This window comes from Xenopus tropicalis, chromosome 9 (assembly GCF_000004195.4).
Source record: "Xenopus tropicalis strain Nigerian chromosome 9, UCB_Xtro_10.0, whole genome shotgun sequence".
In the NCBI taxonomy this organism is placed as follows: Eukaryota; Metazoa; Chordata; class Amphibia; order Anura; family Pipidae; genus Xenopus; species Xenopus tropicalis.
In genome coordinates, this window is record NC_030685.2 from 83,750,592 (window position 1) to 83,764,393 (window position 13,802).

General features: G+C 46.2%; 1 protein-coding gene across 2 annotated transcripts in view; it reads right to left on the reverse strand.

Annotated features, from left to right (window-relative positions):
* Nucleotides 1-12,915, reverse strand: part of speg (striated muscle enriched protein kinase) — a 169,542-nt gene extending 156,627 nt beyond the window's left edge. For both annotated transcript variants that reach the window (XM_031892844.1, XM_031892843.1), the window contains exon 1: nt 12,063-12,915. In XM_031892844.1, the coding sequence (XP_031748704.1) occupies nt 12,063-12,471 (409 nt within the window). In that variant the 5' untranslated portion in view covers nt 12,472-12,915. The remainder of the gene's footprint in view (nt 1-12,062) is intronic.
* Between the last annotated feature and the right edge of the window lie 887 nt (nt 12,916-13,802).

The following is a 13,802-nucleotide window of genomic DNA, read 5'->3' on the forward strand; positions in this document are numbered from 1 at the left end:
GCAACAGGGCACATCTTGCAGTCAGAACACTCTGCCTAATCATATACATTGTGCAGCCTATCTGGCACACTGACCGGACTCATCTCCCCAATGATGAATCCTTGGCACAGCGGTGCTCCGGGCTTGGCTCTCTGTACGTCTCTTCCGGCCACTGTCCAGAAGATCAAAAGCACAAAAATAAGCCAGATTTAATTCTTTAAGGGATGTTGATGATAGAATCGTTAGCAATGGCACAAAAGGTTCTGTCTTTTCCTCTTTGGAAAAAATAAATATATTGCCTAGTCATGGCTGCCACATCCTGGTGCCCCACTGTTATTTTCCTATGCATTTTTAGGAAAAGTGATATGATTAAGGGTGTTTTGACTGCTTAGGTTCTCCCTGGACTGGGAGTCAAAATAGTCTGTGGCACCTTACAGCCCCCCTGGCATTCCCAGTACCCAGAGGCACAAACAGCCCCCCCAGCCCAATAAATAGTGACTGTCTGTGGCACCTTACAGCCCCCCTGGCATTCCCAGTACCCAGAGGCACAAACAGCCCCCCCAGCCCAATAAATAGTGAGTGTCTGTGGCACCTTACAGCCCCCCTGGCATTCCCAGTACCCAGAGGCACAAACAGCCCCCCCCAGCCCAATAAATAGTGACTGTCTGTGGCACCTTACAGCCCCCCTGGCATTCCCAGTACCCAGAGGCACAAACAGCCCCCCCCAGCCCAATAAATAGTGACTGTCTGTGGCACCTTACAGCCCCCCTGGCATTCCCAGTACCCAGAGGCACAAACAGCCCCCCCAGCCCAATAAATAGTGACTGTCTGTGGCACCTTACAGCCCCCCCGGCATTCCCAGTACCCAGAGACACAAACAGCCCCCCCCAGCCCAATAAATAGTGACTATGGTACCTTACAGCCCCCCCGGCATTCCCAGTACCCAGAGGCACAAACAGCCCCCCCCCCAGCCCAATAAATAGTGACTATGGTACCTTACAGCAGTGGCACAAGAAAAGCAGCAGAAAAAGAGAGCAATACTTTGCAATTATATTCACTTTTAACCCATTTGGTTTCAAAGTCTTAAATGTACTGCAGACGTTGCATATTTACTGATGTGCCAAGATCACAGTGTCTTGGCATTTATAGGGTTAATGTAACGGGTTGTTCAGCACCGCAACTCCTTAATGAAGGGTGGCTTATGGTTTCAAGCAATCTTCCCTGTAGCTCCCCTTATTCCAAACAAAGCATCCGACAGCTCCCTGTCACATCCTCATATTGTATCAGATGTAAAATAGTGACTGATTCCCCCTGAGTAGGGTGGGTTCAGGTTACAAAGTGGGGTTGCTGGTGTGGGTTCCGATAGGTGATGGATTCAACTTTTGGTATTGCCAGACCTACTACCGTGGTTCCTTATGAGTTATCTTTCAGGAGCCCTCCCTGTTGGTGGCATCAGTGGCAGTACCCTTGGTGTAAATAATGATTCAGAAAGGAACATATACCTGTGTGTGGTCTGAGGGTTAATCTCAGCCATAAAGCAGGGCAGGACTGCTGCTTACAATGGGGGGGGATCAGATAGGATCTGTGCCACTGTGACAGAATGCTCTGTTATACAGATAGCTAGAATCTCAGCCATAAAGCAGGGTAGGACTGCTGCTTACAATGGGGGGATCAGATAGGATCTGTGCCACTGTGACAGAATGCTCTGTTATACAGATAGCTAGAATCTCAGCCATAAAGCAGGGCAGGACTGCTGCTTACAATGGGGGGGGGGGGGGGATAGAATCTGTGCCACTGTGACAGAATGCTCTGTTATACAGATAGCTAGAATCTCAGCCATAAAGCAGGGCAGGACTGCTGCTTACAATGGGGGGGATCAGATAGGATCTGTGCCACTGTGACAGAATGCTCTGTTATACAGATAGCTAGAATCTCAGCCATAAAGCAGGGCAGGACTGCTGCTTACAATGGGGGGGGGGGGATCAGATAGGATCTGTGCCACTGTGACAGAATGCTCTGTTATACAGATAGCTAGAATCTCAGCCATAAAGCAGGGCAGGACTGCTGCTTACAATGGGGGGGATCAGATAGGATCTGTGCCACTGTGACAGAATGCTCTGTTATACAGATAGCTAGAATCTCAGCCATAAAGCAGGGCAGGACTGCTGCTTACAATGGGGGGGATCAGATAGGATCTGTGCCACTGTGACAGAATGCTCTGTTATACAGATAGCTAGAATCTCAGCCATAAAGCAGGGCAGGACTGCTGCTTACAATGGGGGGGGGGGGGAGATCAGATAGGGATTTTTATTAAGAAATTAAAACATAAAACAGAAAATCAAACTTTCAATTACATATCAAAATGAAAATTCAATTACATAACATCAAAATGACATTTTAATTAAATAACATCTGAAGATTGCACCCATGTGAAATCCACCCCCCTCCATAGTTTAGCATTGTCCTTGTTAATGCCAATCTCTTTGAGACGGATGAAAAACAGTTCCCTCAAAATTCTTTTAACTGTTGGATCAATAGTTCCATCCTCCCCCCCGAAAGATTTACTGCACCTCATTATCCACAAAAAGTATCTAATGACAGTGAAAATCACAAAAAAGGTCTCATTATCCAAAGGATGCTTTCCCCTTACCAGCCCATACGCCCTTTCCCCATACGTGTGCCGACAGAACCTTCCAATTTTCAAAACTGACAGGACTTCATTATACAGAGCCCGAGATACCGAGCACTCTAATAAAAAGTGATTTGTGGTCTCTTCCACTTGGCACCCCCAGGGGCAGAGCCTGTTTACCACACTCAGATAGCTCAGATTGCCCCTAAGGAAGAGTTTCCCCTGGAAAGCCAGCCAGGCGTTATCCAGGAACTTGCCCGGGAGCCTATGGCCATTCAGGAACTTCAGGCAAGTTTTCATCTGCTCAGTTGTACAGTCTTTCAGGACTGGGGCAGAGATAAAAAAGGAATTCAATACAGACTCATATAACTGCTTCCTGGTAAGATTCCCTATTGCCCCGAAGTCCAAATTCCACTTCTTTATCAGCTTTAAGCCTAAAACTAAATGCTGTGGAAAGTACCCCCCCCTAATCCGGACCCCCTTCACTCTACCGCCCTCCATCCAGTCTCTGATAAAAGGCGAAACCCAGGACCTGACACAGTTCTCCCACAGAGAACACGTCCTTTGGCCCAGATTCCCAAAATTAAATTTCAGGAAAATGGTGCCAAAGAACGCGATTGGACAAACCATCCCTAACCCCCCCTCTTTTCTCTGCAGGAATGTGACCCCTCTTTTTACTGGGTTCAGTCTGCTCCCCCAGAGCATCTGAAAGAACAGACTGTAGAGCCGAGCAGAGAGAGATTCTGGCAGGGGAAACACATAGGCAACAAAAAGAAACAACGGGATCAGAAAAGTCTTGATCAAATTAACCCTTTCTCTATAGGTCAGCTTCCAAGATTTCCAGCGCTGAACTTTTGCCAAACCAGCATCCAGTTTCTCTTCCCAATTTAACAGACCATTATCATTCCTCCCGAATTTAACTCCCAAGATTTTTACCTGCTCTGGGGCTACTGGGAAATTACCAACCTGAAAAGCTGGTTCCCCTTCTAGAACCCAAAAAGCTTCTGACTTTTCCCGATTGACAGAGGAGCCAGAGGCCCCCGAGTAACTTCTGATACAATCAGTGACCACTTCAACCTCCGCCTGCTTAGAAACGATCACTGACACATCATCCGCATAGGCAACAAACCTGAGGGGCTGCCCGCCGGGCACACAGACCCCCTCCAAGCCTTTCCTCTCCAGCATCCTCAGGAAGGGATCCAGAGCGAATACATAGAGAAGAGGACTCAGAGGGCAGCCCTGCCGCACCCCGGCCCCAACCTCAAAGTCTTCACCTTGCCAACCGTTAATCAATGGGAAGCTTTTTGCCCCTTCATACAAAACTTTAATCCAACTAATGAATCTGCCCGGGATGCCGTATTTAGACAAAACAGCCCATAGATAATCATGGTTAACATTATCAAAAGCTTTTGTCTGATCCAGAGACAACAGATACTTACCCCAACCATGAGCTTTGCATGACTCCAAGGCTTCCCTTATAGTAAGGATCGCCCCAAAGATGCTCCGCCCCTTCACCGTGCAGAACTGACAGGACGATAATAAAGTGCCAGAAAATAAAATTAACCGGGAAAAAAGGATCTTTGCCAGAATCTTTCTATCGGAGTTGAGAAGGGCAATCGGCCTCCAGTTCTCAATCCTCTCATCATCCTTCCCCTTTGACAGCAGAATCAGGGCAGAGCACCTCATTGACTCACACAACCCACTCCCCAGACATCCATTAAAGATCTTTGTTAACACCGGGACTAACAGCTCCTTAAAGGTCTTATAGAATTCTGCTGTAAGCCCATCAGGCCCAGGAGCTTTCTTGTTGTTTAACTTATCAATCGCACCCTCCACCTCCTCTTCCCCAATATCTGCTGTCAAAGGGGAGAAATCCAAATTAGCTGTATCAGGTCCTGGGGTCGCCCTTAAGAAGCTTTCAGTCCTTTCCCTCTCCAAAGCCTTACGTCTGAACAAGCCGGCATAGTACGACCTTACAACTCTGAGGATACCCTCCCTGGATTTCTGCAAACTTCCCTCAGAATCAATAAGGCCAGTCACCTGCTTTTTCTTAAAGGTCTCTCTACAGTTCTGGAAAGGGTCCGGGGAGTTTTTTGCCCCAAAATCCCTTTCCAGAACCATAGAGTCCTGGCGACTGTACTGATGCTGCTTCATCAGAGTTTTCAACTGGGCAATTTTCTCCCCCACCACCCCGGCCGAAATTAAGGTTTCCAACTTCTTTCTCAGAGACTGGTATGTTCTAGATCTTATACCCTCCCTTTTAACAGATAGTTTTGTGAAGAAGGTTCGGATTTCTTCTTTCGTACCCTCCCACCACTGTTGGATTGAATCAAAGAAGTCCAGCTTCGACCACTGGGCCTCAAAAAAACTCCTAAAAGAGCCATTCCTTGCAGCTTCCTTCAATGACTCAAATCCAAGTCTCCACAACCCTCTACCCCTTCTCGGGAGTTCTGACATCCCATATTTAAAGGACACCATTAAATGGTCTGAGAAATCTACCAACGTTTCTTTTACATCTGAAAAAGTATCTCTCTCTTTAACAAAAACCAAATCTATGCGACTACTACGGTTTGCACAAAAATAAGTATGGACACCCTTCCTCCCATTCCAGGTCGCCACATCCACCAGCCCCGCCTGCCTGATAATATTAGACAAAAAGGCCCCTTCATATTTATTATATTTACCTGTCCTGTCACCCGGCTTCAGGACTTCATTAAAATCCCCAGCCAGAATGACAGGACAAGAAACACACAAAAAAGGTTTAATTTCGCCCAACAGTTCTTTCCTCTCTGCTATCGTATGTGGCCCATAAACGTTAATCAGCCTAAACGTCTCACCCTGAAAATGAACATCTAGGAGTATACAGCGTCCTATTCTGATCTCCAAAAAACGTTTGATTTTAAGATCAAAATGACCTTTAAAAAGAATTCCCACCCCCCCTGCAGATTCCTCTGCAATAGACCAAAAAGAGGGTCCAAACTGCCATTCTCTTTTAGCATTAAACATTTCTGTCCCATCAGTTAACCTTGTTTCTTGTAAGAAAAGAACATCAAAATTAGATTTCCCTAAAAAATCATAAAACTTCAGCCCTTGTTTTATGGTTCTTTATACTACACACGTTGATAGTACAAAAATGAATCAATTGTTTTGACATTTTGGAGATTTAGCCAGCCTACCCTCCTTCCCCTCTCCAAATCTTTTATACTGAGGCTTCCCTAATCCACTTGAAGGGCCACTGTCTTTCTCAAAAAACCCATTTCCATCTATAGATTCCCTTTCCTCATCACTTTCTATCCGACCTTTCCTTTTCTTCCCCTGATCCTCAGTTATCTCCATTTCTACATGGGAAGGGACCTGTTCTTCAATTTCACAATTCATTTCTTCTGTCACAAGAGGCAAAGAAGCCTTGGATTTCCTTTTTCCCTTCTTCTTTTTCTGCTTCTTCCCTGTTTCTTTCCCATGCTCCCTCTCTTCATCCTCCAACCTGCTTAACTCTTCCTCTTCTTCCTCAGCCATATCCCCCCAAGATTTCCCATCAGGGAGTTCAAACCTATTAGAGGTTTCAATATTTGTTTGGAAAACCATCTTGCCTACCATCTTCCTTGTTTTCCTTCCTACCTCCTCCCATCCTTCTTTCTCAACCTCCACTTCCCTTCTTATCCCTTCTCCCCCATCCTTCTCAATAGTCTGGGACAAAACTTCCCCACCTTCCTTCCTGTTAGTGATTTCCTCACATACACCCACCTCCACCCTGGGTACATCCTCCTGAAAAAACTCTTTTTCGATTCTAGGGCATTCCCTCACAATATTGTGCCAGGCTTCTGGGCATTCCCGGTGCGTATGTCCCAAATCATTACAAAGGTTGCACCTTACCTTATTGCATTCCTTACTAACATGCCCCTGAGCCCCACATAATGCACAAACTTTGAGAGTGCAATCATTGGCCAGATGACGCTTTGAACCACACTTGAAACACTGCTTGGGTTGTCCCGGATAAAAACAAACACCCCTCTCCTTCCCGATAAAGAAAGAGTTTGGGAGATGCTTGGTAACATTATTAGATACATCCAATCTCACTTGTACTTTCCATCCCACAATCCAGAAACCCTCCTCATTATATAACCTTGTCAGTGGCGCCAGGACCTTACATTGGCGCTTAAGCCAGACCAAAACATCTTCCGGGGGAATTGATTCATTTTTAAAAATGACAGTGACGTTCTTAACTTCTGGCTTTGAAACAGGTATGGCCCTGAAACCTTCCCACTCTGGGGATCTTCCCTTCTCCTGATAGAGACTCCAAAATCTATCCAAACCTTGTGGTAATTTAAAACTTACTTCAAATTCCACATCGGACACTGTTATAAAGGCATTAACATCAGAAGGTGTAAAACCCATTGACTCCTTTATCAAATTCTTGCAGATATACCTACTGCCTGGCATCTTTTCCTTCTCCCCATCCCATTTAATCTTAACTACATTTATCCTTTTAAACACAGGCCCATCAAAAAGAGTCTCTTGTTGTCTTGCAAAAAATCTTCTTTTTTCCCAAAACCCTTTACTTCCTTGATCCTCTCCCCCTGCATTTGACATTTCCATTGACTTAGTAGGATTTGCCACTTTATTTGCTTTACCCAAAACATTATCAGGAGTTACCAGCATATTATTCCCATTATCCACAGAACTTGCAGAAACAATGGGGTTAGAAGGGTTGGAGGTAGGGGGATTAGAGGTAGGGGGGTTAGAGGTAGGGGGGTTAGAGGTAGGGGGATTAGAGGTAGGGGGATTAGAGGTAGGGGGGTTAGAGGTAGGGGGGTTAGAAGGGTTGGAGGTAGGGGGATTAGAGGTAGGGGGGTTAGAGGTAGGGGGGTTAGAGGTAGGGGGATTAGAGGTAGGGGGATTAGAGGTAGGGGGGTTAGAAACAGAGGGGACATCAGAGGGTTTAGGTACAGACATAACAGCAGATTGCCCTTTCCCTGTTCCCTCCTCCTCCCCCCTAAGCACAAAATCCATATACATTGCTTCAAATGATTTCCCCCCTTTACCAGCCTGTTGCATTTCATCAAAACGAGTTCTGTTTTTAAACACCTCTTCCCAGGGTTTAATTAACAGCATAGTTTGCTCAATTTCCCCATCAGCCTCCTCCAACTCTTTATTTATTATAGCAAGCTTTCTTATTCCTAAAGCTCTAGCTTCCCCTTTAGCAAACTTAATGTTAGCAATCCCCCTCTCAATATCCCTCTCCAAAGCTCTCTTTTTGTCTTTAAGAAAGTTCACAGTCCTTAGAGCTTTAGCAATCACCATAGGGTCAGGATTTTCTCCAGCAGCAAGTGCCTCGTTAGCACAATTAGTATCAGTCTCTTTACTCACAGCAGTAACAGTCTCTATACAGGCTGAAAATGTCTCTTTAGCAGCAGCACAAACAGTCTTTAAATCAGCAGAAATAACATTATTATCAGCAGCAGAAAGTGAGTCAGTAGCAGTGAGTGGATCAGCAGGAATAGTGGCCCCACCAGTAGAAGCCACAGCAGCAGAATAAGACATTTTAGCTTTCGCTATAGTAGCAGTTGGATTCCCAGCAGTAACACAGTCCTTGCTCACCTGCCCAAAGCCCCCTTCCCCCACCTCCACTCCAGGCTCCTCTGCACAGTCCAAAGCCCCCTCTGCCACCGCCATAGCCAGATTCTCACAGGCGCAATTAGCAGCATTTTCAGCAGCCACATCAGCATTATGCGTGCCCTCCGCAGGACACAACTCCCAGCATGCACTGCTAGCCTCCCGATGCTTTAGCTCCACACAGACAGGCCCCGCAGGCACATTGCTGGATCTCTCTGCTCTCCCAGCTGCCATTACTTTACTTGCACCAAACTCCCCGCTCCTCCCGGGGGTCTCAGGTTCCACACTGTCACCCCCCAACAGGTTACTGGAGGATAATTGCGCAGGGGTCTCACACAACTGACTATTGGTGGCACTTTGAGGGGTTTCAGAGCCAGACATAGGGATGGGAGGCATACTCAGGGGGGGGGACATGCTTGTTTGTGGGTCAGGCTCATCAGGCAACAAAACTGGAGTTCTTTCCAAATCTTCTGATATTGTTTGTGAAAAGGATTCATTCATATCCTCCTCCTCCATGCTGCTTCCACTATCTTCCCTTCCTCCCACCTTCTTTCTCTTGGGCTTAGCTTTACTTACTTCACTTTCTGCCGCCATTTTCTGGCTTGAGCCTTTCCTTCCAGAAACAACAGCTTTCTTTTCATTCCTCACACGAAGAGAAAATCTTCTTTTCATTTTCCACGACAATAAAGAAATCAGTTTTTTTTTTTTGTTTTTCTTTTTAAGCCCCAAAACCGGGAAACAAACAGCCCCCCAGACCCTTACAGGGCCCGGGGAAAGTTCACCTCACAGGAGCTCCCTCACAGCACCTCCACTCAGCACGAGGGTGTGGCTTACACTGAGGGATCAGATAGGATCTGTGCCACTGTGACAGAATGCTCTGTTATACAGATAGCTAGAATCTCAGCCATAAAGCAGGGCAGGACTGCTGCTTACAATGGGGGGAGATCAGATAGGATCTGTGCCACTGTGACAGAATGCTCTGTTATACAGATAGCTAGAATCTCAGCCATAAAGCAGGGCAGGACTGCTGCTTACAATGGGGGGATCAGATAGGATCTGTGCCACTGTGACAGAATGCTCTGTTATACAGATAGCTAGAATCTCAGCCATAAAGCAGGGCAGGACTGCTGCTTACAATGGGGGGGATAGGATCTGTGCCACTGTGACAGAATGCTCTGTTATACAGAGAGCTAGAATCTCAGCCATAAAGCAGGGCAGGACTGCTGCTTACAATGGGGGGGATCAGATAGGATCTGTGCCACTGTGACAGAATGCTATGCCATAAAGCTCTGTATATAACTGCATAACACAGTGGTTATAAATTAAGGCAGGTTTGGGGGTTGCTGGGCTGGGAATTAGTTAGATGACAGTATGGGAGGAATGCCAAATACCCAACAATCACATACTGACCTTATTTCAGGGGTTAGGGGGATATTAACAGCCTCATAGCCAAGACAAGAAGGTGCTGACTATTGATACAAGCAGGGGCAGCCCCCAGCGAGCAGCTTTATCTATGTATTGGTATGTATGTATGGGGGGTTGGTATGTATGGGGGGTTGGTATCTATGTATGGGGGGGTTGGTGTACAATCTGGAGTTATTTTTGGAGGGCCGGTACCTGCCTACCTTCTGATTTCCCATGTATTGAAATGTGTTTATCTAAGGTCGAGGGCAATCAGGAGATGGAAGCCGGCCAATCAGCAGCAGTGTAACAACACACCGCACAGTGGGGACATTCTAGGAGATTTCTTCTCCATTAGGTACAGTGCGCCGGAGGTTTAGGAAACCCAATCTGCCCTGACAAATGCATTTCAATCTATGTCTGAATGCCTCGTGTTTCCAATACCATCCGTGTCACCGAGCAATGTGCCAGCTGCAAGCGGCATCACTCTCACTGTACATCCTATCACCCACTTTGCAGCAATTCCACCCGTGGAACAGGGTCCGACCGACACAGCACCAATTCATATTTAGCTCCTTTGGTTCCAGATATGTGTGTAAGTGTCACCGTACATCCCAGCGGGTGTGACTGTCAGATGGTGCAGCGAGTTCAGCTGGGATCTTATGGCAAATCAAGTGAAAGTGAGCGACGCCTATAAGTAAGGTTGGGTGTGAAAAGCAACAAGTGTGTCTATTTATACTGTATATAGATAGGGAGAGCATAATATACCCCCTATTGTAACATATAAGGAGACATGAAGCCACTAATTATATATAATATAGTGAATAAAGTGCCCCCTATTGTAAAATATTATTATAAGTCACCAAGGAGTTCCATGACCATATAAAAGGCAGAAGGCCTCGTGCTTTTATAGAGGGCATGGAACTCCGAGGTGACTTGTAATATCCTCATTTTTTACAACAGGGGGTACATTATTTATTATAATATACAAGCTTAAGTGAGTCATGTGACAGAAATGACATCATTAAGCTCCAATTATAAGTGATGACATCACTAAGCACCATTTCCCATATACAAACTGTATATTATATATATATATCTAATATATATATTTATAGTAATTATATTTCTCATAATACACAAGTTTCATTGAGTCATGAAACAATAACATCACAAAGCACTAATTATAACTGATGAGATCACTAAGCGTTGTTTATAAGGTTTTTTATATATTAAATATTATTCATGGTTCTTTTGTATTATAAAGTGAATAAAATACCCCCTACTCTAAAATATAAGGATATTATAAGTCAGTGAGGTGTTCCAGGACCATGAGGCCGAAGGCCGTGTGCTGTTATACAGGTCATGAAACTCCAAAGTGACTTCTAATATCTTCATATTTTTCACTAGTGGGTACGTTATTTATTATAATGCACAAGTCAGTCATGTGACAGAAATTACATCACTAAGCACTGATTATAACTGATGACATCACTACACACTGTTTATAAAGATATACTTTACATTAGCGATATTGTATTAGTGTGTGAGACCCACTAAGGCTGCTACCCCAGGGGCCCCCACCGGCCGCTTGCTCACCCAGGTGCATCGGGGGGGGGGGGGCAGGGCAGCGGGTGATTGATGGGGGAGGGCAGGCAGGGATCGGGTCTGGGTCAACTGGGCCCACCAGGTTTTTCCCCGGTGTCTTACGAGCCAAGTCCGGCCATGCATACATTCATTTTAACAAGTTTGACATCTACAAATGAGAAGAACCCAAAATAAATGGAAAATTGAGACATAATCTACCAAATCCTTCCAGTCTCATCCCCCACTGGACCCATTTCTACCATTGAAACTAGTCCATTAGGTACTAACCCAACTGATATCTAATAAAATCAATAATATATCCATGCACAATAGTTATGTAACAGGCTGAGCCGCCTATTACCCCCAAACTCTCATTCCAACCGGACATTGACTGGTCATCCTACTGAACACACTTAGTATCCCAAGCCTGATTCGCTGCTTAGAATTCTCAGCCCCGCCCTCGGTGGCCAAAATTCAACTTTTTAACAACTTTATAAGATTATCAGCAAGCTGAGAGCATTCCATTTCATTTCATGTAGTCAGTCACACTGCATTTTTTTGTGCACAACAGCAAAAGGCCGAACAAGCACAACAACCCCCAGACACAATAAAGTCAAACAATGCAGAACACAACATCAAATAGTATCTGTTGTTGAACTACAGCTCCCAGAACCTAGGTGTTGTAGATCAAGCACAGGCAGTCCCATAAGTTAGTAAAGGGCACTGAGGCCTCTGGCCCATTCCTAGCATTTGTATTTGCCAAATTTTAAAGAGCCCTGAAGAAGGTGCCAGTTACATTGCCCGTGTTGTGATGCCGCCCCACCATGGCCAAGTGCCCAAGACTTGTAATTACCTTCTAATTCAATGATTGCCAGCACAGCAGAGGTAATAGCCTCCCCCAGGGGATTCTGGGCCACGCAGGTGTACACTCCAGCATCTTCCATCCTGCTGTCCCTGATGCATAGTGTCCCATATTCCTCTCCTCCGGGTTGGATGCGTTCCTGGTTCTTGTACCAGTTTAGGGTTGGCAGCGGGTGCCCTGCCACTGCCACCTTTAGGCAGATGTCACAGCCTGTGCCTATAGCAGCATTTTTCAGCTTCCGGACAAACTGAGGGGGAGAGGGCTGCCCAGGTTCAGCCGCCAACTTGGGGTGTTTTGGGGGAATGCCTGGGCTTGGTGGAGACCTAAACGTTTGAGTTGGGGAGACAGGGGCTTCCTCTTCATTCCGGGCCAGGTTCCTCCTCCCATAGGCACGATGCATGGTGAATTCTTTGTATAAAACTGCTGTTTGGGGTGATGATGTTTGAACCCTCGGGGTAGGGAGTCCGTGTTGCCTTTCCCTGCAGTCAGGGGTAGAGCTGTGTCCCAGCAGAAGTCCCGGTCACAGTGGGGGAATAAAGTTGTAAGCGTGGGGAATGCAAGATGGGAACCCAAGCACTTCACCTGTTTCTCACTATTCTCTGCACAGGGAGAGATTATGAGGAGGAGACAGTGGCACTGGTGAGAGTGGGCATTACAGCTTGGGTTACAGATGGTGGCACTCTTTATTACATACAGGGCCTTCGCTTTCTAACCTGTATCCAGGTGGCTTCAATTCTTCTTCAGGTCTTGCATGGTAGGAGACCTTGGACATCCCCCAGATCTTCTCCCTCTCCCCTTCAACCTCTCTCCTGCAAAAGAGACCCTGCAGTCCCGCTGAGCTCTCAAATGAGCCCCCACCGTTCCGAATGCCCCCCCTCTGGTGCTCCAAAAGTGGCACTGACAGCTGCCTCCCCTCTTGATATGTGACATAACTTGGCTTCAGCATTTTACTCCCCCCCATCCTTCTCTCACCCCCCCCTGTACACTGGCCACCCCCAGCTATCATCTCCTTGTGCAAAGAATAGTAACTAGGCAGGAACTTACCATATTCAGCAGGGGTGAGCTGAGACACACAGGGAGAAGGGATGGGCAACAAAAGGTAGGGAAAGGGGCACATACTCTGCTACAGGCTGGAATGTGAGCGACGGCTCATTATCACGGGTTTGTTACACGTTATCCTGGGAAACAATGGGAAGTACATATCCCTGTCATTTCTGCAAAATATTTGAAATTGATAAATAAACTCATTTTCATACCCTAAAATAAAGCAGATGTTCAAGCTCTATTCTCTAAAGGAAAACGTGATGTAGGTTCTGTATAATAAGCCCCAAAAGTCTTCTTTACATTTCCCTGAGCAGAAAATAAAGGAAAATTGTTATTTAGCAGCAAAATCTTCACCCAAGAATTGATTTGTACCCCGAGAACAGGGTCGGAGTGGGGTGTGCAAGGCCCAGCAGGGCTTCCAACCCAGGGGCTCCCCCACCCCTCCTTCTAAGCGTACATATCTGATCCTTACCTAGGTGCGATCTGGGGTGGAAGGATCGGGTCTGTGGGGCCCACCGGGTTTTTTCCCCAGTCTGACCCTGCCTGGGATACTGCATTACAGTGTGGAAGACAAGACCAGTGGTGCAATAGTCATTTTAGGGTGCTTCCCTGCTTAGTTTTGCCCTCCATAAAAGTACCCCAAAATAAAATGCCCTCCAAAAGAATCTCCAGTGAGGGAATTGAGTA